This window comes from Salmo salar, chromosome ssa15, assembly GCF_905237065.1.
Source record: "Salmo salar chromosome ssa15, Ssal_v3.1, whole genome shotgun sequence".
Classification (NCBI taxonomy): Eukaryota; Metazoa; Chordata; class Actinopteri; order Salmoniformes; family Salmonidae; genus Salmo; species Salmo salar.
The window spans coordinates 100,325,759-100,352,168 of NC_059456.1; the positions used below are offsets into that span (position 1 = coordinate 100,325,759).

At 44.5% G+C, this 26,410-nt stretch overlaps 1 protein-coding gene across 6 annotated transcripts in view; it reads right to left on the reverse strand.

Moving 5' to 3' along the window:
- The window catches only part of LOC106572832 (1-phosphatidylinositol 4,5-bisphosphate phosphodiesterase eta-2), a 274,181-nt gene that overhangs the window by 41,949 nt on the left and 205,822 nt on the right, over window positions 1-26,410 (reverse strand). For all 6 annotated transcript variants that reach the window (XR_006759343.1, XM_014147347.2, XM_014147351.2 and 3 more), the window contains 7 exons: window positions 17,339-17,485; window positions 11,603-11,846; window positions 9,261-9,390; window positions 4,847-5,017; window positions 2,819-2,912; window positions 2,077-2,280; window positions 247-367 (listed from right to left, as the gene is read on the reverse strand). Coding sequence is in view for 5 of the 6 variants with exons in the window: in XM_014147347.2 (XP_014002822.1) it covers window positions 247-367; window positions 2,077-2,280; window positions 2,819-2,912; window positions 4,847-5,017; window positions 9,261-9,390; window positions 11,603-11,846; window positions 17,339-17,485 (1,111 nt within the window). In the remaining variant the exon portion in view is untranslated. The remainder of the gene's footprint in view (window positions 1-246; window positions 368-2,076; window positions 2,281-2,818; window positions 2,913-4,846; window positions 5,018-9,260; window positions 9,391-11,602; window positions 11,847-17,338; window positions 17,486-26,410) is intronic.

Here is a 26,410-nt window from a genome sequence, read left to right on the forward strand (position 1 = left end):
GAAAAGCCACGCGGAACGCAATTGAATTCACCGCCTCATTCCCTCTCATTCTCCCATACAAGCTCAGGATGAAGGAAAGGCATTAAAAGATGGTATGTGGGAGAGAAATGTAAAATCAACCTCATGTTGCTATAAAAAAACTTTTTGATTTATATAGGTATTTTTGTTAGGGAGTTAACCTGAGAAGCTAGCTAGGATGTCTGTGGACAAAACAAGATTTAAGAACTCAGAGGAGGACATTCTTACTCGTTTCTCACAAAGGCGTACTTGTTGATGGTCTCGATGACGTCTTTGAAGAGGATCTTGGAGGTGAGCGTATAGCCGTGGTGCACGATAGGGTCGCCGTCCTGCCCGTCCCAGCAGTCCACTGCAGTGGAGGGAAATAACAATAATGGCGTGACCATGAGAAGGTAGTATACTCAAAGCTAATTAATACCCCCTGTTAATCCTTCAGCTCACAAACAAGGGACCCATTACATTCTCTGACTGAAGACAAGACAGACAATATTTGTACCAGTATGTAACCTCTAAGTACAGTTGAAGTCGGAAGTTTACATACACTTAGGTTGAAGTCATTAAAACACGATTTTTCAACCACTCCACAAATATCTTGTTAGCAAACTATAGTTTTGGCAAGTCGGTTAGGACATCTACTTTGTGAATGACACAAGTAATATTTCCAACAATTGTTTACAGACAGATTATTTCCCTTATAATTCACTGTATCACAATTCCAGTAGGTCAGAAGTTTACATACACTAAGTTGACAGTGCCTTTAAACAGCTTGGAAAATTCCAGAAAATGATGTCATGGCTTTAGAAGCTTCTGATAGGCTAATTGACATAATTTACATAATTTGAGTCAATTGGAGGTGTACCTGTGGATGTATTTCAAGGTGTATTTCGAGTCCTATATTGACATAACCTGAAAGGCCGCTCAGCAAGGAAGAAGCCACTGCTCCAAACCTGCCATAAAAATGCCTGACTACGGTTTGCAACTGCACATGGGGACAAAGATTGTACTTTTTGGATAAATGTCCTCTGGTCTGATGAAACAAAAAAAGAACTGCTTGGCCATAATGACCATCGTAATGTTTGGAGGAAAAAGGAGGAGGCTTGCAAGCCGAAGAACACCATCCCAACCGTGAAGCACGGGGGTGGTAGCATCATGTTGTTGGGGTGCTTTGCTGCAGAAGTGTCTGGTGCACCTCACAAAATAGATGGCATCATGAGGGAGGGAAATTATGTGGATATATTGAAGCAACATCTCAAGACATCAGTCAGGAAGTTAAAGCTTGGTCGCAAATGGGTCTTGCTAATTGACAATGACCCCAAGCATACTTCCAAAGTTGTGTCAAAATGGATTAAGGAGAACAAAGTCAAGGTATTAGAGTGGCCATCACAAAGCCCTGACCTCAATCCCATAGAAAATGTGTGGGTAGAACTGAAAAAGTGTGTGCGAGCAAGGAGGCCTACAAACCTGATTCAGTTACACCAGCTCTGTCAGGAGGAATGGGCCAAAATTCACCAAACTTATTGTGGGAAGCTTGTGGAAGGCTACCCGAAACATTTGACCCAAGTTAAACAATTTAAAGGCAATGCTACCAAATACTAATTGAGTGTATGTAAACTTCTGAACCACTTTGAATGTGATGAAAGAAATAAAAGGTGAAATAAATTTACATTTTATTAATTTAGCAGACACTCTTATCCAGAGCGACTTACAGTAGTGAATGCATACATTTCATACATTTTTTACATACTGGTCCCCCGTGGGAATCGAACCCACAACCCTGGCGTTGCAAACACCATGCTCTATCAACTGAGCCACTCTACTATTATTCTGACATTTTAAATTCTTAAAATAAAGTGGTGATCCTAATTGACCTAAGACAGGGAATTTTTAATAGGATTAAATGTCAGAAATTTTGAAAAACTGAGTTTAAATGTATTTGGATAAGGTGTATGTAAACTTCCGACATCAACTGTATGTGCACTGGTACACGCTTGCTTGAATAAATGTTTTTTTGGGGGTGCATGAGTGCACGTTATTCAGAGAACGGCGCCTTCCACAGACCTTCCACGCAGCGGCAGCCGGCCTGCAGCACCCAGGCGTACATGTCGAGGCGGGACTGGGACATGAGCTGGTCCCCCATCAGGTAGGTGTTGTGGGACGAGGCGATGAAGTAGTTGCAGAGCGGCTGAGACATGTCCTGGGTCACCACGTTGTGCTCTGGGTTGAAGATGTCCCCCGCCGGGCTGCGCATGTAGCTGGTGAAACCTGGGTCACAAAGCAAACAGAATTTAAAAAAAATTAAATACAAAAAAAACCAAAACATTCTGCAACCAATAACATCCAGGTAGTCGCCTCCCCGTTTGTCCGTTGTTGTCCGTTTGGCGCCTAATGAACGCAACCATTAAGACGACCACATAGAAGCCATCATTCAGGTTGTCTTGGAGAGACGTTGTAGACGGGGGATGGGATTGGAGAGACGTTGTAGACGGGGGATGGGATTGGAGAGACGTTGTAGACGGGGGATGGGATTGGAGAGACGTTGTAGACGGGGATGGGATTGGAGAGACGTTGTAGACGGGGATGGGATTGGAGAGACGTAGTAGACGGGGATGGGATTGGAGAGACGTTGTAGACGGGGGATGGGATTGGAGAGACGTTGTAGACGGGGGATGGGATTGGAGAGACGTTGTAGACGGGGATGGGATTGGAGAGACGTAGTAGACGGGGGATGGGATTGGAGAGACATGCGACACTCGACTGATAAAAGGACAATAGAAAGGGGAACCAAGAAGAGAGCTCTTACCATCAATACCCAGAACCCCCTGCATCTGGTTCTCGGGGCATGGCTCAAATTTGTTCACAATCTCAAGGCAATGGTCTTTGGTCACCTTCGTCATCTACAAAACAGAAAAAGACAAGAACAAACGCACAATAAACAAATAGTTTTTAAAAAAATGCAGATTGACTACAGTAACTAATAATCAAATCCCCCAGCATAACAGTAAACATTGGGAGAATTGGTGAAGATAAATTCCTGTTAATCCAATGAAGACATGTCCTCATATGCGGCTTCTAGCCCCCATCCCTGTGCTAAAATCCAATTGTCCGCCTGACAGCTGGCTTTTTAAACTGGCCGATTGGTCGATCTGATACCCATCCATGTCAATCATCGTCAGGCCGACCCAAAATGGGTGTGGGGGGGGGGCAGGGGGATGACACTCACTTTGTCGCAGTGCCAGGTCCCCCCCCAGTTGAGTGCTGCACACTACTAGATCTGGGAGACAGAGGCTTTGACTAAGTAGCTTGGACTACTGACGGAGATGGGAAACTGCCGTTTCAAGGACAGAATGAGAAGCTAGCTAGCGAAAAGGTTGTGCCACTTTCCCATGGTCACTTACAAACATTAAGGATCTGACATCAAACTGCTTTCTGACCGCGCTTTTGCCCCGATTCCCGATCACAAGAGGCTAAAGGGCTTTTTAAAAAGTGGGTAAATGTGGATAAATGGGTTTGGCTAACGAGTGAGTACAGTGGAGACACTTTGGGTATTGTGGCAGAAAATGGTGATGAGATGGGAGAGTTAATGCACGCACACATACACAGCGAGAGAGAGAGCTAGTAAACACAGTTAATCAGAGAAACCAAGGCAGGCTGTAGCTAATGATGCCAGCAGAGAGAGGAGCTGGAGACCGCCCAGCTGCATCCTGTTTGATATAACTCACCTAGTTAAACCACAACAAACCTCCCCGACAAAGTAGGGAGTTGTGGAACATCAAACACAATTAGCCCAAATAATATACCCCAGCTTCTGAAATGGGCAGACTAAACATCAACTGGGATCCAAACACCAAAGAAATGCATTTTCTCCCCGCTTCATTTTCTTCACTGCAAATTAGCCCAAAAAGCACATGCTCATTATAAAAGCACAGAGCTAATTCATTCATTACCGCCCCTTTGATTTAGTTTTTACCGCAGAACCATTAGATAGGTGATCATATTTTATTTTAGACACCCAAAGCCTTTATAATTGGCACTGCTTATTCTAATAGCCTTGTAGGGGTCTTTGTCTGCACAAACCCACCACTATTAAGCCTTTGTTTTAGGCCCTAATAGAAAATCCATGAAACGACTGTGTCGGTCTGTCACCTAGCGGAGTCTCTATGGGGGTGAGTCACAACAGAAGATCCCTCCTCGTTTAGTTAGCTTGCAGGGCTAAGTGGGATGTCAGCAAAAATACCTCTCCTCTAACTTGCAGTAGCAAGAGCTTTTCCACATTGATAAGTTGAACATTATACACTTTAGATAAAGCTATATTGACTCTGTTACTAGCATACCACTTAGAATGACAAAATGTAGTGGATAACCATTCCAAATGGGATGCATGTATACAAAAGTGATGGTATTTTCTTCAGTCAAGTGTCTATTCTATCCGTTTGGTCTATAATGGTTGAAACGTCTTTGTCAAGGCTTAGAGTCAAAATGTCAAACAGCTTTTCACTGCAATTCAATAGTAATATTCTGTGCCATATGCATAATCTGTTGAATGGAAAAATTGTGACACATGGAAACAGGAAGGAAGGGGGGCAAAAAACTGAAAAATTGTCCCGACAAGTGTATCCTGATGCTGCCATTATTGAGACTCAAATCTTAAAAATCAGGTGTTTGCATCAGAGTAAAGCAATTACAAAAAAAAGTGGAGTCACAGAAATATCTTAAAGGGGTCCACCGAAGTGTGCAGTGTGTGTAACCCCGGGTGTGTATGCTAGCGTGCATGCATGATCGCACATGTGTGTGTGCCTGTCTGCATACACTCCAGCTCTGCTCACTGTACCTTCTGGTCCAGCTCCAGGAAGCGGGCCAGGTTGCTGGTGTCAAGGTGGTCCATGTGGTTGCTGTAGGTGAGCATGAGCAGGTAGAGGTCACGGCGTGTCGACATCATCTTGTAGAAAGAACAAAACTCCTCAAAGCCCAGGGTGCCCTGGTTGTCGTCAGTGTCTGCCTCCTGGGGAGAAGAGTGTAAATAGTTAGTCCAGGTAACCATTAATTATCTGCACTGACCTTATGTTGCACTCACTATGCATATTCACAAGAGAACATACTATTTGCACACACTCACACAAATACAAAACACACACTTGCATACCAACAACAAACACAAAGGCTGCTGCTACTCTTGTTCTTTATTTTACTCTTATTATCTATCCTGATGCCTAGTCACTTTACTCTTTCTTCATGTACATATCTACCTTAAATACTTCGTACCTCTGCACATTGATCTGGTACTGCCTGTACATAGCTCCACATTATATACTGGAGGTACCAGATCAAAGTACCAATCAAAAGTTTGGACACACCTACTCATTCAAGGGTTTTTCTTTATTTTTACTATTTTCTACATTGTAGAATAATGGCGAAGACATCAAAACTATTAAATAACACATATGGAATCACGTAGTAACCAAAAAAAGTGTTAACTCAAAACATATTTTAGATTCTTCAAAGTAGCCACCCGTTGCATTGACAGCTTTGCACACTCTTGGCATTCTCTCAACCAGTTCACCTGGAATGCTTTTCCAACAGCTTTGAAGGAGTTCCCACATATGCGGAGCACTTGTTGGCTGCTTTTCCTTCATTACGTGGTCCAATTCATCCCAAACCATCTCAATTGGGTTGAGGTTGGGTGATTGTGGAGGCCAGGTCATCTGAAGCAGCACTCAATCAATTGCTCTCATTCTTTGTCAAATAACCCTTACACAGCCTGGAGGTGGGTTTTGGGGCATTGTCCTGTTGAAAAACAAATGATAGTGGGACTAAGTGCAAACCAGATGGGACAGCGTATCACTGCAGAATGCTGTGGTAGCCATGCTGGTTAAGTGTGCCTTGAATTATAAATAAATCACAGACAGTGTCACCAGCAAAGCACCCCACACCATTACGCTGCCTCCTCCATGCTTCACGGTGGGAACCACACATGCAGATATTGTCACGTCCTGGCCAGTATAAGGGTTAATTGTTATTGTAGTTTGGTCAGGACGTGGCAGAGGGTATTTGTTTTATGTGGTTCAGGGTGGTGTGTTAGTTAGGAGGGCGTTTGATTTATTATTTCCGGGTTTTGAGTTATGGTCTATGTTTATGTATTTCTATGTGTAGTCTAGTGAGTGTGTTTCTATGTTGAGTTAATTGGGGTGGACTTCCAATTGAAGGCAGCTGGTTGGTGTTGCCTTTGATTGGAAGTCCTATATTAGTTGGGTGTGTTTGTCTTGTATTTGTGGGAGATTGTTTTTGCATTGCGTGTTTTTGTGAGCCTGCAAAACTGTCATTGGTCGTGCTTATTGTTTTGTTTTTCGTGTTCAACGTTCTTTAATAAATTAAGAAAATGAACACCAACTCTGCTGCATATTGGTCCACCTTTTCAGACGACGATTTCGCTATATCGTCCTCTGACGAAGAAAGCCGTGACAGATATCATCCATTCACCGACTCTGCGTCTCACAAAGACACTGTGGTTGGATCCAAAAATCTAAAATATGGACTCCAGGCCAAAGGACAGATTTCCACCGGTCTAATGTCAATTGCTCGCGTTTCTTGGCCCAAGCAAGTCTCGTCTTCTTATTGGTGTCCTTTAGTAGTGGTTTCTTTGCAGCAATTCGACCATGAAGGTCTGATTCACGCAGTCTCCTCTGAACAGTTGATGTTGAAGTGTGTGTTACTTGAACTCCGTAAAGCATTTATTTGGGCTGCAATTTCTGAGTCTGGTAACTAATGAACGTATCCTCTGCAGAGGTAACTCTGGGTCCTCATGAGAGCCAGTTTCATCATTGCGCTTGATGGTTTTTGCGACTGCACTTGAAGAAACTTTCAAAGTTTAATATGGACTTGGTTTTTTACCAAATAGGGCTATCCTCTGTATACCACCCCTACCTTGTCACAACACAACTTAGTGCGTTTGAGCCGATCAGGAGGAAAGAAATTCCACAAATGTACTTTTAACAAGGCAAACCTGTTTTTTCGAAATGCAATCCAGGTGACTACCTCATGAAGCTCGTTGAGAGAATGCCAAGAGTGTGCAAAGCTGTCATCAAGCCAAGGGTGGATACTTTGAAGAATCTAAAATATATTTTGATTTGTTTAACACTTGTTTAGTTACTACATGATTCCATATGTGTTATTTCATAGTGTTAAAGTCTTCACTATTATTCTACAATGCAGAAAATAGTAAAAAATAAAGAAAAACCATTGAATGAGTAGGTGTGTCCAAACTTTTGACTGGTACTGTAGCGCTAATCTTGTGTATTTGATTCCTTGTGTTACTACTTCCTATTCTGTTGTTACCTCTGCATCGTTGGGAAGGGCTCGTAAGCAAGCATTTCACCGTTAAGTCTACACCCGTTGTATTCAGCGCATGTAACATAACACTTGAATATTGACCCAGTACAAACCCAAACATCGGCACGCTCAACAGAGAGGCAAAAAGAGCACCTGGCAGAAACAACGTACCTCTGTGTCTCAACACTGAACAGGAAGTCAAATCTCTCGAGGGAGAGGGGTAGAAATTGACTTAATGTGGTACACTAAGTGTAGCAAGAATGCTTACACCCACCCACACAAACACCAAGGTCCAGATTGGTCCCTGGTGTGTTATCGTGTGTTACACCGGAGGCCGTCTGTTTTCCTACGCACCATATGGGTGACACCCCCAAGGGGGGCAGGGCTTAGTGCAGCTAGCTACGCCACAGGCTGGGGGTGAAGGAACTGCCACAGGCGCCAGCGCTAACAGACTAACAACATGATAACACAGTGCTAACTCACTAATCTTAGCAGGGCTGTCAAAGGACCATCTGGATCCACTAGGCTGTGGCTGGGAGTTTGTAGCTAATAGCATAGCCTGTTTGCTAAGTGAAAAGTCAAAGGACCCTTCCATCAGACCTTCTATAATGTGTTTAGAGGAGGCGGATAGAGGATACAAGGAATCTAGGCAGGATAAATTGAGGAGGAGCCCAGGAGTCATTGTGAAAAAGGCACATCAGCAATTTCTAGGTGCCTCTCAATTGCCTTTCCTGTTATATAGTTTCCTGTGACAAATCTGTCCCAAATTTCATAACAGTCACGACGACACATCCCCATTCCCACTAAGTGAGACCTGTTTGAATGCAAACTTTCAAGACAGTCTTGACCGAGGTTGTTACATGAACTCAATTTAAAAGTTGTGAAATAATGAAGCCACAGCTCACTCTTTTTTTCACCATGACTGGCTCATTTGGAGAAAGCAGTCTGGTCCTTTCTTGGACCTGAGCGGATGCCAACAGGGTGAACAGGACGTATATCCACACAGACTGTGCCAAGCTAGCTAAGAAATCAAGGGTACATGTCATTTTCATAGGCTTTATGGTTTCAGTGAAGCATATTGGCAACAAAAGGGCCATCTTCTCTTTCATAGGATAAAGAATCACTAAATATCTCAGAAAGGAAAGTATACAACGGGTTTTGGACTATTTAAAACCACCAACCCACGTTGATTCAATACCTTGATTTGTTGACATTTTGTCTGCGTCCTACATGGCACCCTGTTCTCTATGCACTACTGAGCCCTGCTATCATTGATAACACTCCTCCCCCTCTCTCCTCCTTCCCACTCCTCCCTCTAGTAATTAGAGTGTTGGGCCAGTAACCAAAAGGTTGCTGGATTGAATCCCCTAGCTGACAAGGTAAAAATCTGTTGTTCTGCCCCTGAGCAAGGCAGTTAACCCTCTGTTCCCCAGGCGCCGAAGACGTGGATGTTAAGGCAGTCCCCCCCACCTCTCTGATTCAGAGGGGTTGGATTAAATGCAGAAGACACATTTCAGTTGAATGCATTCAAGTGTACAACTGATTAGGCATCCTCTTTCCTCCTCCTCCTCTCCCTCCCCCCTCTCCTCCCTCCTCTCCTCCTTCCCTCCATAAAAGCCGCCTGTAGCCTTTCTAATTCTAAATGGACTGTGTATTTTGCTTCTAAGTGCTTTGAGATTCTTTGTAATGAAAAATGTTATAAAACCGAAATTATTCTTATTAAAATATGACCGTAGCATTGTCCTGGCTGGTCTAGTTGTAATGCTGCAGCCTCTGGCACACGTCTACATTGTCGGCATGGTTTGGAATCCGGGCCCTTTGACCTCTGTCTATCACCACTGTGATCCTCGCTATCTGTTCAATAAAGTCAGAAAATACCTTCAAAATATATACACATAAAAAATATGACTGTAGTGTACCTTAAACATTTGCTTGACTTTCTGGCGGGGCAGGTTGACGTTCAGCTTGTGTAGGAGGTGCAGGACCTCGCCGATGCTCAGGCTTCCATCGCCGTTCTTATCCGCCTCAGCAAACGTCTGCTTCAGCCACGTACAAACCAACCAGGGGTTACGGATAGATAACACACACAACAACAAGCCCTGTGAAAACCTACTTACAAACCAACCAGGGGTTACGGATAGATAACACACACAACAACAAGCCCTGTGAAAACCTACTTACAAACCAACCAGGGGTTACGGATAGATAACACACACAACAACAAGCCCTGTGAAAACCTACTTACAAACCAACCAGGGGTTACGGATAGATAACACACACAACAACAAGCCCTGTGAAAACCTACTTACAAACCAACCAGGGGTTACGGATAGATAACACACACAACAACAAGCCCTGTGAAAACCTACTTACAAACCAACCAGGGGTTACGGATAGATAACACACACAAGAACAAGCCCTGTGAAAACCTACTTACAAACCAACCAGGGGTTACGGATAGATAACACACACAACAACAAGCCCTGTGAAAACCTACTTACAAACCAACCAGGGGTTACGGATAGATAACACACACAACAACAAGCCCTGTGAAAACCTACTTAGGTTATACTTTATTTTAAATAGTCCTTTGTGAGAGATCTGTGCCATTAATTATGCACAGGTGGTCACATTGATGCGATTAATCAGTCATTGATTGATCACGTATAGACTGCAACAGAAAGTGTACAGCTAGCGTGTTTCACAATGTTTAGCATAGGTCGTCTAAGTGCATCTCGGTTCAGAGCCCAAAACAGTTGTGAAACAACGCAAAACCTGTTTCTCTAACACAGCTCTTACTCCCCGCAGCAGAGTCTAATTTTAACACAAGCCGTCTGTGTGCGTCTGACAGAGACAATGTGATAGGAGGTGGAAGCTTTTGGATGTACCTTTCATCAGCACATCAGGCTCGCTGGAATGCCGAAACCGCAGTGTGTGTACGCATGTCTGTGTGTGGGGAGAGAAATAACTTGTGTGTGTAAGAGCGAGTGCACTGTGTGTGCACACCCATGCTTACATCATTATTAATTATCACCAACCGATTCAAGTATAGAAAAGTCCTCACCAAAAATGTAGGGGAGAAGCAGTTCTCCAAACCCACAGTTCGGTACATATTGCGGTTTTGGGGTCATGGTTAATTTCAGTTTCAGTACAGCGGGAAAATGACATGCCAAAAGTTACTCTAGTTATTTTTCTTTTCATTTTAGAAAAAGTGTTGGTATTCCTGACTCCATATATGATCATGAATCATATAACGCCTGATGAGCTCACCATCAGGAATAACACTTTGGTTTTTCTTGAATGAAAACACGATTAGTCAACAACACTAAATTAAAAGTGCAATATGCGTGTGAAATCCATGGCACAGACATTGTATAGGCCTATGCTATAAGGTTTTCTTACAATGAGAAAAATATGTGCACTCTCATAAAGGGGTGTGTCTGTATCACGGTTCACTTTCATTTCCCCTCTGGGGTAATGTGATGGGCTGTCACTGAAGTAGCTCTGTAGACCTGGGAGGGCCACACAACGTTGCATTGGCCAATTCATTGACAACTTCGGCTTTAGGGTACTAACTGTTTGCTGAAAACGGGTGTGGGAGGAGGAAGTTCGTAACGTGGTTCGAGCACTTTCACACGAGGTGTTGAAACCCCTTATTCTACTCAACCACCGAGAATGGCCACATATCCGCAGGTATAAAACATATCCATCGCTCTTGTAATTAATTTAGAGCGGGCAGAATCAGCTGTGGAGGGTTGCTTGAATACTGCCCTCCGGTGGTAGGAATACTGAGGTGATGTCAACATGTATTATTATGATTGTTTTAAAGGAATAGCCTGAAATGGTTTTGTCAGTTCAGATTTACTCATTTACACAACGTAGGCATAGCTTATATCACCTAATGTTATTATTATTATTATTATTATATTTTTTTTATGTATTCACTGGGGTTCACAGTGTGGACCAAACCGAGGTCCCGGTACTGAACGGTTTAGTACGAATACGCGTGCAATTACACCCCTACAAAAAAAGATATATGGTACTTTAATTCCTCTCCTGACCCGAATAGAAATCCAATTGACCTGTGGGTCGTATTCACAAGGCAAGGGAAGAAACCGGGAGGGACCATCTGAACTTGCCCAATTACAAGCGCTCCTTTTCTGTTGCAAAGACGTTTTGCTACAGTGCATGACCCTGACCCTGCTCTCCAATGACTTAAACCCATGCCCAGAAAGAGCCATACATGCACAGGTAAGGATATTGGTCGCGGGTGCGCTGCCTCTTGGCCAGGCTGTCCTCGTCGCTGATGCCTGCCACCAGGTACTTGAGGCCGGTGATCCAGGTGCGTGCTTCCTCGCCCGTACTGGAAACCAAGTCCAGGGACTCCAAGCGCTCTCCATAGTACAGGCTGAAACAGCAGTTGGGATCAAAGCTGCCATCAGAGTAGCGCTGGAAGATCTCCGACTGCTTACCCTCGCACACCTCTCGGATGGAGTCGATGGAGACTAGGGAGCAAGGAATCAAATGGTTAGTTCACCATCACTCTGAAAAAGTGAAACAAACTCTGACCGTTGAATTTGGGCCTTAACGCCACCATTTTCACACTCCCAACTGGAACACGTTAAAAGACGGGGAAGTATTCGAGGGAAACCAGAGGCACTTCAAATGTAGCTTATTAAAACTTAGAGAATCAGGAAGTCACTTGACGGAGCAAATCCATTTACATAACCCTTATATTCATATTATATTGAGTTCATTCCATTTGGTGGGATTGGAATTATTTTAACCCGGTTTGGTGTATAACGAGTCTGAAATGCAGCGGGCAGCTAAATCGTTCGAGGCACAGAGCGGGATGGAAGCTTAACTTAGAAGTCTTTATTACGAGACTTAGGCAATATGATATGGCAAAAAAAAATAATTGCTACGATTTAGCTTGCTGTGCCCGGAGAGCTATGTTATTAAGATGAAAATCTTGTGGGATAGTAATGACATTTTACAGGAAATTCATTAACATGTAGCTTCTTTTCTCCAAACAGATTGAATGGACATATACAGTCGCTAGTGAGTCTACACACCCTTCCAGTCTTCACATTTTTTCTGCCCTAAAATACCATTTAAAAAAAAAAAGGGATTCAATTGGGATTTTTTTTCCCCCTACAGAGCTACACAACCTACTCCACATTTTCAAAGTGAAAGAAATTTGCGAAAATCTTCCAAATAATAACAAAACAAAAAATGTGTTGATTGCTTATGTCTTCTGACTCCAGAGTTAATACTTCGTGGAATCTCCTTTGAGAGTCGTTACAGCTGTGAATAAGATTCTACCAACCTTTAACAACTGTCAGGGCAACATACAGGTAACTGCCAAAATAATGCAAACACTTGATTAAATGAGGGATAAAAGGTATATTGAAAGCAAGTGCTTCCACGCATGTGTAGTTCCTAAGTCTTATCCAGAGTGAATTTAAAAAGCAATTAGGGTTAAGTGCCTTGCTCAAGGGCACATCTGATTTGTAACCTAGTCGGATCTGGGATTCGAACCATCGACCTTTCGGTTACTGGCCCTATGCTCTTAAAATCGCTAGGCTACCTGCTGCACTAATTAAGCATTAGCATCCAGCTTAGGATCATGTATAAAAATGCTGGGTAGGCCATTCATTTGGCTACCATGGCTATGCCCCCATCCACAGGGCACGAGTGGTCACTGAATGGTTTGATGAGCATTAAAACAAATAATGTCATATGCCATGGCCGTCACAGTCACCCGATCTAAACCCAATTGAACCCTTTCTGGAGTGGTGCCTGAGACAGTGTTTTTCACCACCATCAACAAAATGCCAAATTATGGAATTTCTTGTGGAGAATAGTGTCACATACCTCGACTAGAGTTCCAGACACTTGTAGAATCTATACCAAGGGACAAAGAAGCAGGTTCTCTTTTTTTTGTACTTTTACCTCTTTTTCATGATATTCAAATTGGTAGTTACAGTCTTGTCCCGGGTCTGTAGTGACACCTCAAGCACTGCGATGCAGTGCCTTAGACCACTGTGCCACTCAGGAGGCCCATTGAAGCTGTTCTGGCTCATGGTTGCCCAACACCCTAGTAAGACACTATGTTGGCGTTTCCTTTATTTTGGCAGTTAACTGTATATCCATCGTTTTTGTCAAAATTGCTCAAGATTAGTCAATTTGGTTGGCAGATTTAAGTCAGGGCTGAGACTGGACCATTCAGGAACACTCAATACTTATTGGAAAGCCATTTGTGTGATTTTTGCATTAAAATTTGTAATTTACCCTCTCAAAAAGGAAAACTATCCCAGGGATAGGTTTTTAGAAGACTACGGCGGGTTTTCCGCTAACATTTAACCTGGGCTTTGCCCCTATCATATATTTATTTTGATCCTGACATACTTCCCAGGCCCTGCCATTGACAAGCATACCCATAACATGATGCTGCCACAACCACACTTAAAATACGAGGATTTCACTCTGTGTTGTGTTGTATTGGATTTGACCCAAGCTTGTAGTTTTTTTAATTTAGGCCAAAAAGTTCATGTCTTTGCCGTGTTGTCTTGCAGTATTACTTAACGGCCTTGTTGCAAACAGAATGGATGATTTGGAGTGTATTTTTTAAACACAGGATATATGTTGTGCTAGTTCTACGTAACTATTTTTCATCAGCTTTTCTTATTATTTCCCGACATGAGGTATTCTTATGTATAATATATTAGTGTTTGAAACACCAAGTCCAACAACCTAGTCCAAACTTAATTTGATCAATTCCAAAACGTATATTATTCATTAGATCTACTTCATATTTTCGATCAGTTACTTTCAGTGATCATGTCTTATGTTAAAAAGATGTAGGTCTTCTATTATTTGCCATTTTGACCCACTAGCAGACATTGCTGAGCACAGTGCTCATTCCACTAGTAGTCAATGGAGGTAGAACTACAAGCATTGAATGATGATGTATGTGCTTCTAGCATTGAAGGTTGTGCCCATGACTTTGTTGATGGTGGGAATGGGTAGTCTCATCTTTGAACGTCAATTTGCCCGACGGTTTTGAAATCCATTCATCATGATCCATTACACCTCATAACGCAACAAACTGCTTAATACATGCTTTTCTTTCTTCAAACATGCTGATAACGTTGAGAAAAATTTGTAATTCGCTCTGGATAAGAGCGTCTGCTAAATGACTAAAATGTAAATGTAAATGTAAAAAGTATCATAAAGTCAACAAAAAAATTGAATTACCCACAATCCTCTAAAAACAGCCACATGGCAAGTAGTTGCAAAAACTTTCAATTTAGAGTAAATATGAAAAATGTGTAAATTAAACAGTATATTAAATTGAATTTACATTTTAGAATGTCATGGTTTAACACAAAAACTAAGGTATTAAGATAAAGTTAAACCATAAACCTGCATTTTTATGTGAAAATCATAGAATTTTTGGGGTCCTATTTGCTAAGTCGCTGAATATATTTTTTTTACAATGCAGATTTCCTCCTTTCACTTTGTCATACAGGTCAGTAATGTAGAGTGCATGCAATGTTGATCCTCTGTATTTTTATGTAATGTGGAAGCAGCATCATGTTATAGGTATGCTTGTCACCAGCAGAGATTGGGGAGTTTGTCAGGATCAAAAGAAATATGAAAAGGAGCCAAGCCCAGGTAAAATGTTAGCGGAAAACCCACCGTAGTCCTCTGAAAACCTAACCCCGGGACAGAGTTTTATTTTTCAGCAAGACAATTACACATATTTCAATGCAAAATACACACTAGAATGGCTTCCCAAGAGGAGTTCAGTGTTCCTGAGTGGTCCAGACACAGTCATGACTAAAATGTGCTTGAAAATCTGAGACAAAGTTTAAATATTGCTGTCCATCAATGATACGCAATCAAATTTTCTGAGCTTGAGCAATTTTTACAAAAACAATGGATATATGTTGTTCATTCGGGAAAATATTCTATAATTTTCTTTCACTTTGAAAATGAGGAGTAGTGTAGATCTACGGAAAAATCTAATGTAATCCCTTTTATTTTTTTTGGGGGGGGGGGTGACCATTTTCAGTTCACCTTACGCGGTGACCATTTTGAGTTCCCTGTATGTGGTGACCATTTTGAGTTTACCTCAAGCCCATTCAATTTTCTGACACCTAAAAGGTGAGTAGTGTACGACTTTCACGTTGGCCTGTTTTCAGGAAGATTGACTCAGTCGTAAGTAACCTTTTGGAATGATGATCACCTCATTTGTTTTCTAATTATATATGTATGCATTCTGTCTGGTTCCAAGGAGCTCTCTCCACATCATTCTTCTATATGCCAGCACCTGTTAAACATGCATAATCCCCTTGGAAAGACTAACTAGCAGGTCTATAGGTCATCCAACCTGAGAAAAAAACAATCAGTCCAAAAGCCGGGAAGATAAGACACGAACTTCAATGTCCCCAAGGGGGAAAATCGTCCTGTACACAAAAGACACTGTATATTATACACTCAACATAATACTAACACTGCACATTACCCAACATACACATTGTTCCCTTCTCATAATAAAATCGTTAAAGAGATGGGTGGGGCTAATGCTTTAGAGGGTGTGAACAAAGCTGAATGGGTGTAGACAAAGAACAGCTCTCCAGTAGATGTACCAAAATATTCAAGGGACATTTTCTCAAAAGTGGAGTAACAAGTTGATCAACTTTCAAAGCAGAATTGCTTTCCCATTGTTCCTCAACTGCAGTGTATGATACCATTTTGTAGCTCCAAGTCTCTACTTTATCCAATGTAAAAAACACAATTTCAAATGTTGTTGCATACAACCGAAACGAGGTCAGTCACACACACACAACACATTTCCCTTACATTCGGGCAGTGTACGTGTAACTGATGTGAAATGGCTAGTTAGTTAGCGGTGGTGCGCGCTAATAGCGTTTCAATCAGTGACGTCACTCGCTCTGAGACTTGAAGTAGGGTTTCCCCTTGCGTTGCAAGGGCCGCGACTTTTGTGGCGCGATGGGTAACGATGAATGAATCTACAAATAGAATAATACAATAATGTTTGTTGATGCATTTCAGTTAAACTGCATAGACAGAGAGAGTGTTAATATTAGAAGTCTCAGCTCACTGCACCCCAGTAACCATGGCAGTCTCAGCTCACTGCACCCCAGTAACCATGGCAGTCTCAGCTCACTGCACCCCAGTAACCATGGCAGTCTCAGCTCACTGCACCCCAGTAACCATGGCAGTCTCAGCTCACTGCACCCCAGTAACCATGGCAGTCTCAGCTCACTGCACCCCAGTAACCATGGCAGTCTCAGCTCACTGCACCCCAGTAACCATGGCAGTCTCAGCTCACTGCACCCCAGTAACCATGGCAGTCTCAGTTCACTGCACTCCAGTAATTATGTGTCCTGTACAGGTGGGTCAGTAGAGAAATGGTTATATACTGTATACTGATCGAGAGAAATAGTTATATACTGTGTCTAGTGACAGACTTCACAGCCAGTTTTACACATTTTACTGCCTTAGATTCAGATCTGTATTAAATAATACATTTTAAATGTAAAAAAAAACATCAAATCAATGTAAAAAAAAAAAAAGAAGCTGTCTTGACAATGTTTATTCATTGTTAATTTGTTTCAAGTGAATCCTAAATGATTCCTGTGCTGTTTGGGACTACAGTAATAGGCTTAGTGGGAGAGATGGAAGTGCTGATTGTTGATGTGAGACAGCATAAAAAGGACTTTTACGTTGATATGTATACCAAACCAACCGCGGAAATCATTAATTCCTTTTAATTCCAGGGCAACACAGAAGTAGGGAAGTAAAATGTGAGACACTGGATGAGGATCAGTCAGTCAGCCAAAGAGATTTACTCTTAGACTTGTCATTCAAGCACAATTAAAACAGATAGGTCTCAACTCCTGTTAATTCCCAGTCTAAGCAGGTCAGCCATTCAGTCAGTAAACGCGACAGCAAAACCACTCACTCTTGGCCTTCTCGTTCTTGCGCGAGGGCCGCCAGCGGATGCAGGACTTGTGTTGGTCCAGGTAAAAGTAGCGCACCAGTCCTCTGGACCCGCCGCGGAGCTTCACCATCTGGGTCCCTGTCTGCATGGAGCTCATGCATTTCTCCACTGGAGAGAGAAACACAGAGAGATGGGGGGGTTAGAGTATGAGAGAGCTGTTACATGAGTCGTTGTTCCTGCATGTGTATGACGTGTGTAGAGCACTTTCGTGTGAGTGAGTGTGCGCGTTCATTTGAGTCTCTGAGATAATGAGGGATACCATGCACTTGCATTGGAGTAGGTATGTTGTCGAGCACCAATTAAATAATTCCAGTCTGGAGCTCAAGCAGATAAACATTTACTCACATAAACACGCACAGTCTCGCTCGCACGCACGCACGGTCTCACTCGCACGCACACAAACACACAGGAATATGGCTGTCATAGCCACCAGTTTTTTTGCTTGGTAGGAGTGAATGAGTAGACTTCTCCCCAAAATCCCCTTAACCAGAAACATAGTGCAGTTCACAGCAAGTTAAAGGGGAAATTAACCAGAAACAGTGCAGTTCACAGCATGTTAGAGGGGAAAACATGGACCAGTTGTTGTTAGCTAATGGAATCCATCGGTTTGTGTAGGATCCAGTGTTGAAGACAGGTGTCGAGGCCAGAGCGCTTGTTAAACACTGAACATACTTCAAGAGGAAAATGGGTAACACTGATGCAGACACTCATGTAAAGAGAGAGGTACCAAAATATCACTCCCAAATTCAGTGCATTATTTTGGTTTCAGTTTGACAGCTCCTTCACAGATAGCCCAGTTAATGGCATCCATATTAAGCTGGTTCTGTGCCACATTTCTAGGCCTACACAGCCCTTGGCTAAGGCGGAGGTTTCCAATTACAGATTCTCAACTGTCAGGTGTCAAATCACATCATATTGATCAATCAAATCCCATTGATCAAATCACAACATATTTTAATAATATATTACCATTGGTTACTAATCATAAACATCTTCATTGACATTTGCTTAGGAGTCGAGGGTAAAACAGAAATGGCCAGCTCTCCAACTTGATCTATATATGGGGTATAAGTAATAGACATCCCACTGATGAATTGCTCTAATTGGCCATTGATTTGGCTTCCCTGGGCTCTCGTCGGGCAATAGTGAGAATGGGCACCCGGGGCCCAGGTTAATTCAGTCCCGAACCCCAAACAGCCCATTTCCTCTAGGGCATAACGCAGGACACAAGCCGGATCGCTACTTACTTCAAAGTGCTTTACCAATTACTGCTCCGTAGATGCTAATGATACAGGCTACAGTGTATGGCACTATACTGTTAACCTCACGTGCCAGCAATAAGCTGAACAAGACCCTACTATTCTGTGTATTTAACCCAGAAAATACAGTCATATGGCCAACTCTCTCTCTACTGCTGTAAGTGGTGCTAACTGAGATCAACAGATTAGACTGTGGGAAGTCTATAGAGATGAGAACATTGAGAAACACTTTATCAGGCATTACATCAGCTAAGACTCCAGGTGTTCTTCTGACTTGTGTCTTTGTGTTTTTATTGCCTAGTCTGTCTGCTGCCAGTGAAAACCGTTGTGTCCTCCCCTCCAGGGATCAATAAAGTTTCAATCATTTCATTCGCTGTACATGGATAGAAGAACATTTTAAATACTACCAACTTGTTCCAACTAGACCTGGATATATCAACAACAACAAGTCAACACGCCGGGCTATGCAAACAATACAACACCTTTATTATTGTGGATGTTCATATTATTCCAATGTCAGGCTATTTAAGAAAAATAGAAACAGACCACCCATTGACCTTCATTGGAATTCCCATTCTAGTCCTATTTCTATAGTGTATTCATGGTAGCCTAGTGGTTAGAGCGTTGGGCCAGTAAACGAAAGGTTGCTGGATCAAATCCCTGAGCTGACAAGGTGAAAATCTGTCGTTCTGCCCCTGAGCAAGGCAGTTAACCCACTGTTTCCCGGGTGCCGAAGACGTAGATGTTGATTAAGGCAGCCCCCCCGCACCTTTCTGATTCAGAGGAGTTGGGTTAAATGCGGAAGACACATTTCAGTTGAATGCATTCAGTTGGACAACTGACTAGGTATCCCCTTATGTGCAAGTGGTTGAGAGCTCTTTATTGGCAGGACCTCTGACTGACCTGTGGGTTACCATGGCGCCAACCCAGAAACAAAAATAACAGACGGCAAGAGGGAGGAGCCTCTCTCTCTCACACTCTGAGCTTGATCAATACCGTCACTCTGCTGCACACTACCCATAGGCTACCAGTGCTCACTCATCTACACACACAGTGTACACACACAAACACACACACACACACACATCACCAGCGGAGCATGAATAATAAAATAGGCCTGTATTCCCCCCTGTCCCAGTCTGAACTGTGTCTGCCTCTTCAGCTCTGAATGTGTCCAGAACAGTTCCACATTTAATAAGGAAGGCCGTCTCCTTCCAACCTTTCTGGAAGTGCTTGAACAACATCTGCTGCAGGACTACCATCACAGTCCCATGGTGAAGACCAACAACTGCTGCAGGACTACCATCACAGCCCCCTGGTGAAGACCAACATCTGCTGCAGTGCTACCATCACAGCCCCCTGGTGAAGACCAACATCTGCTGCAGTACTACCATCACAGCCCCCTGGTGAAGACCAACATCTGTTGCAGTTCTACCATCACAGCCCCATGGTGAAGACCAGCATCTGCTGCAGTGCTACCATCACAGCCCCCTGGTGAAGACCAACATCTGTTGCAGTGCTACCATCACAGCCCCCTGGTGAAGACCAACATCTGCTGCAGTGCTACCATCACAGCCCCCTGGTGAAGACCAACATCTGTTGCAGTGCTACCATCACAGCCCCCTGGTGAAGACCAACATCTGTTGCAGTGCTACCATCACAGCCCCATGGTGAAGACCAACATCTGTTGTAGTGCTACCATCACAGCCCCAGCCCTCTGGTGAAGACCAACATCTGCTGCAGTGCTACCATCACAGCCCTCTGGTGAAGACCAACATCTGTTGCAGTACAACCATCACAGCCCCAGCCCTCTGGTGAAGACCAACATCTGCTGCAGGACTACCATCACAGCCCCCTGGTGAAGACCAACATCTGTTGCAGTGCTACCATCACAGCCCTCTGGTGAAGACCAACATCTGCTGCAGTGCTACCATCACAGTCCCCTGGTGAAGACCAACATCTGCTGCAGTGCTACCATCACAGCCCTCTGGAAGACCAACATCTGCTGCAGTGCTACCATCACAGCCCTCTGGTGAAGACCAACATCTGCTGCAGTGCTACCATCACAGCCCCCTGGTGAAGACCAACATCTGTTGCAGTGCTACCATCACAGCCCCATGGTGAAGACCAACATCTGTTGTAGTACTACCATCACAGCCCCATGGTGAAGACCAACATCTGTTGCAGTGCTACCATCACAGCCCCCTGGTGAAGACCAACATCTGCTGCAGTGCTACCATCACAGCCCCCTGGTGAAGACCAACATCTGCTGCAGTGCTACCATCACAGCCCCATGGTGAAGACCAACATCTGCTGCAGTGCTACCATCACAGCCCTCTGGTGAAGACCAACATCTGTTGCAGTACAACCATCACAGCCCCAGCCCTCTGGTGAAGACCAACATCTGCTGCAGGACTACCATCACAGCCCCCTGGTGAAGACCAACATCTGTTGCAGTGCTACCATCACAGCCCTCTGGTGAAGACCAACATCTGCTGCAGTGCTACCATCACAGCCCTCTGGAAGAACAACATCTGCTGCAGTGCTACCATCACAGCCCTCTGGAAGACCAACATCTGCTGCAGTGCTACCATCACAGCCCTCTGGTGAAGACCAACATCTGCTGCAGTGCTACCATCACAGCCCCCTGGTGAAGACCAACATCTGCTGCAGGACTACCATCCCAGCCCTCTGGTGAAGACCAACATCTGTTGCAGTGCTACCATCACAGTCCCCTGGTGAAGACCAACATCTGTTGCAGTGCTACCATCACAGCCCTCTGGTGAAGACCAACATCTGCTGCAGTGCTACCATCACAGCCCCCTGGTGAAGACCAACATCTGTTGCAGTGCTACCATCACAGTCCCCTGGTGAAGACCAACATCTGTTGCAGTGCTACCATCACAGTCCCCTGGTGAAGACCAACATCTGCTGCAGTGCTACCATCACAGCCCCCTGGTGAAGACCAACATCTGCTGCAGTGCTACCATCACAGCCCCCTGGTGAAGACCAACATCTGCTGCAGTGCTACCATCACAGTCCTCTGGAAGACCAACATCTGCTGCAGGACTACCATCACAGCCCCCTGGTGAAGACCAACATCTGTTGCAGTGCTACCATCACAGCCCTCTGGTGAAGACCAACATCTGCTGCAGTGCTACCATCACAGCCCTCTGGAAGACCAACATCTGCTGCAGTGCTACCATCACAGCCCCCTGGTGAAGACCAACATCTGCTGCAGGATTACCATCACAGCCCCCTGGTGAAGACCAACATCTGCTGCAATGCTACCATCACAGCCCCCTGGTGAAGACCAACATCTGCTGCAGTACTACCATCACAGCCCTCTGGAAGACCAACATCTGCTGCAGGACTACCATCACAGCCCCCTGGTGAAGACCAACATCTGCTGCAGTGCTACCATCACAGCCCCCTGGTGAAGACCAACATCTGCTGCAGTGCTACCATCACAGCCCCCTGGTGAAGACCAACATCTGCTGCAGTGCTACCATCACAGCCCTCTGGAAGACCAACATCTGCTGCAGGACTACCATCACAGCCCCCTGGTGAAGACCAACATCTGTTGCAGTGCTACCATCACAGCCCTCTGGTGAAGACCAACATCTGCTGCAGTGCTACCATCACAGCCCTCTGGAAGACCAACATCTGCTGCAGTGCTACCATCACAGCCCCCTGGTGAAGACCAACATCTGCTGCAGGATTACCATCACAGCCCTCTGGTGAAGACCAACATCTGTTGCAGTGCTACCATCACAGTCCCCTGGTGAAGACCAACATCTGTTGCAGTGCTACCATCACAGTCCCTTGGTGAAGACCAACATCTGCTGCAGTGCTACCATCACAGCCCCCTGGTGAAGACCAACATCTGCTGCAGTGCTACCATCACAGCCCCTGGTGAAGACCAACATCTGCTGCAGTGCTACCATCACAGCCCTCTGGAAGACCAACATCTGCTGCAGGACTACCATCACAGCCCTCTGGTGAAGACCAACATCTGTTGCAGTGCTACCATCACAGTCCCCTGGTGAAGACCAACATCTGCTGCAGTGCTACCATCACAGCCCTCTGGAAGAACAACATCTGTTGCAGTGCTACCATCACAGCCCCCTGGTGAAGACCAACATCTGTTGCAGTGCTACCATCACAGCCCCCTGGTGAAGACCAACATCTGCTGCAGTGCTACCATCACAGCCCTCTGGAAGAACAACACTGCATCACAGACTGCATCCATCCCTCAACACCCTGCCTTCATCTTAGCTCTTCATATCCCCTGATACAGGTAGCTACTCCAGGACAGTCAGAATCTATGCTACTGTGTGTGTGTGTGTGTGTGTGTGTGTGTGTGTGTGTGTGTGTGTGTGTGTGTGTGTGTGTGTGTGTGTGGTGTTAGAAGTCGACAACCCCAGTGGTGCCCCATGATTCCCCTGCAGATGGACTAATTAAGTCAGCTGAGAAGAGTGGAGAGGGGGGAGAGAGGGTTAGAGAGAGGGGGAGAGAGGGGTGAGGGTTAGAGAGAGGGAATTAGAGAGAGGGGGTTAGATAAATTGGTAGAGAGGGGTAAAATAGCAGAGCAGAAAGCCCTCTCCGCCCACTGCCGTCATGATGCCCATGTTGGATTTTTAAGAGGCAGACTAATTTAAATCTGATCTAACGAAACTCTTTAAAGTGAGCCACATTCTGATTGCACTGTACAGAACAGCATACAAAAATAGGAGAGAGGAAGGGGAGACAAAGATGGGTGAGACGATGCCGTCAAGGAGTTATGATAGAAGGAAATACCGTCGGCATGGGCAGATGGAATGTGTCAATAAATTGGTTGTTGGGTCATCCACAGTCTACTGTAAAGTGCACAGAACACCACATCATTCTACATGGCTGGGGTCACTTCAGTTGAATTCCTTTGTTGACTTAGACATGGGATTTCTCCATAAGAATGTGATTCAATTGTATCCAGTGCAATTGGCTGGAATTGACCCCACCCTGATATTCTGCAATGGGAAAAAGAATACTGCATGTTTTTCCAAAGTGGCTATGACCCACCTCAAAACATTTGAAACATCAAGGCTATTCACAGCTCATGGAAGCCTGAACAATCAAAGGTCTTGTAATCAATTAGGCAATAGTCCAGAGGGACTTCTCTCCTCCAGAGGGACTTCTCCAGGACTCCTCCAGAGGGACTCCTCCAGAGGGACTTCTCTTGCTCTTTCCCTCTTGGAGTTATGCAGCAGCTCTAAGAAGAAGCAGCTGGTGGATTTGCTGCTAGTGGAGCAATTATGGACAAACTCGTCTACCTGGGTTAGATACACATAAAGGAGGACGATAACATCAAGGAACCTGTAGGAAACGTTGCACAATGTAACTCCACTGCACAGAAGCACTGTAGGTAAGAACTGGGAGGTGTTTTAAAAAGAAGTTAAGGAAAATAAAACGTGTTCTAGCTGTGTGTAAAATGCAGGGTTTCTCCAGCCATCCCTCTTGGGAACACACAGGGGGCGCACATTTTGGTTTCAGCTTAATGATTCAGGTGGGTAGAATCAAAATGTGCCCCTCCCAACAACAAAACAATTGTCCCTCAGGAATGTATTGTAAAACACTGGTGACAAATGAAGGTTGAGGTGAGATGCTCCTGCTAAGAGATAACAGGCAGGTACAGTGTGGCAGAGAAATACTGCAGTAGTACTGTAGCAAAGACTTCCTCTAACAGGCGGAGTTAAACCTCAGGGGTCGCCCAGCGACTGGCCACTCCAAACTAACCCTTTATTGGGTAAGAGGTCGCCCAGCGACTGGCCACTCCAAACTAACCCTTTATTGGGTAAGAGGTCACCCAGCGACTGGCCACTCCAAACTAACCCTTTATTGGGTAAGAGGTCGCCCAGCAACTGGCCACTCCAAACTAACCCTTTATTGGGTAAGAGGTCGCCCAGCGACTGGCCACTCCAAACGAACCCTTTATTGGGTCCAGAGCTGTTGCTATGGAAACACACTCAGAGTTATACAGTACAAGGAGAAGAGGACAGCAGCATAGACTAGTGATAGAAATACAGTCTCATGTCATGACTGTGCTTGATGAGCCTACTTTACAGTGATAGAAATACAGTCTCTGTGCTTGATGAGCCTACTTTACAGTGATAGAAATACAGTCTCTGTGCTTGATGAGCCTGCTGTATACAGAGGAAAGCCAACAACAAAATGGCACCGCGGCCCAGAAAACTTGGAACAACTACTGAAATTAAACAGATCAATTGTTATGGTATTATCCCTATAGTAACCATTTAACACGCATATTTGTCTTAATTTCATTGATTGCAATTACTGGAGAATGTCAGAATCACATATGTACAACGTACAAGTGGAACAACGTGCCAGAGAAGAAGGAAAACAATCAAATCTCTGAGGGGGAGAAATCACTTTATGTCAAAAAGGTCTGATTTAAAATACACAAGTGGTTTGTTTGTTTCACCTTCATCCAAACAGAAACGTAAAAGCTACTGAGATTCTACAGATATTTTTTTTATGATAAAAAAAATAAAAAAATAAGCTGCTCGCTTGAAAACGAATCAAATTAATTACATTGATCGTCAACAACAATAAAACAATTACAAAGACAAAAATAACAAAGACATTTTTTTGTGATGACTCTACATGATTATAGTGAAACACATTACCCCTTGACCTTGATTGGTAACAACACTCAGACTACTACTTGCCGTGTGAGGGCTTAACAGCTATTTACGTTGTTACAATTGAAGCCAGACAACAGGTGACGGACACATTGACACATTTTCCGCCAGGAGGCAGCTGAGAATGAGGTCAGAGGTCAGCTGGTGTCAACCTTAATGCTGTTAAAGAAACCATAGTGACGGTTGTCTGGTGCCCCAGAGGGAGTGCAGTCTGGGTGGAAGAAGAGCCCAGGAGAGCTGGTGCCCCAGAGGGAGTGCAGTCTGGTGGAAGAAGAGCCCAGGAGAGCTGGTGCCCCAGAGGGAGTGCAGTCTGGGTGGAAGAATAGCCCAGGAGAGCCAAAGGGGTGGAGTCATGTTGTCCTTAGTGCACTCTGTCAGAGCAGACTAGAGCACTAGGCTAAGCTCGAGGGGATTGCCTGGAGTCCATATGTCACACACACACACACACACACACACACACACACACACACACACACACACACACACACACACACACACACACACACACACAGGTGTCTGTCACTGAAGTTAAAAGCAGAAACCAATAACAAGGCTCATAGGAGAAGTTGTTCCATCACAGTCCCTCTGACCCACTCACTACAGTCACCTGGTAGAACAGTGTTTGAACCTAGTACCATGTCTCACCAGGGCTGCATAGCAAATAAGTCATGTGCCAACAACATCTAGTACCACAATCCTGAGACACACGCAGAACTAAGTTCCCCATTCGGTTTCAACAACAAATGTCCTCCAGGACACTAGCTACTGTATCATCAATCGTCTACCTACTTCCAAATGCCATCCATCCATCCATCCATCCATCCATCCATCCTCCTTACCCATGTCTCCCAGCCTCCACTTGGAGAAGGACAATATGCTGCTGCCAATCCAGAAGAGCTCTTCCACCAGGCGGGACAAGGCGGCATGCTGCTGGCTCTTACACACAACTGTCTCCTTCACGCCCCTCTGGACGGGGGCCTGGTCCGTAGTTGGGCATGGCTCCTGGGCTGCCACCGCAGACCGCATTAGCACAGAGGACACGGGAAAGGACACGGGAAAGGACACGGGAAAGG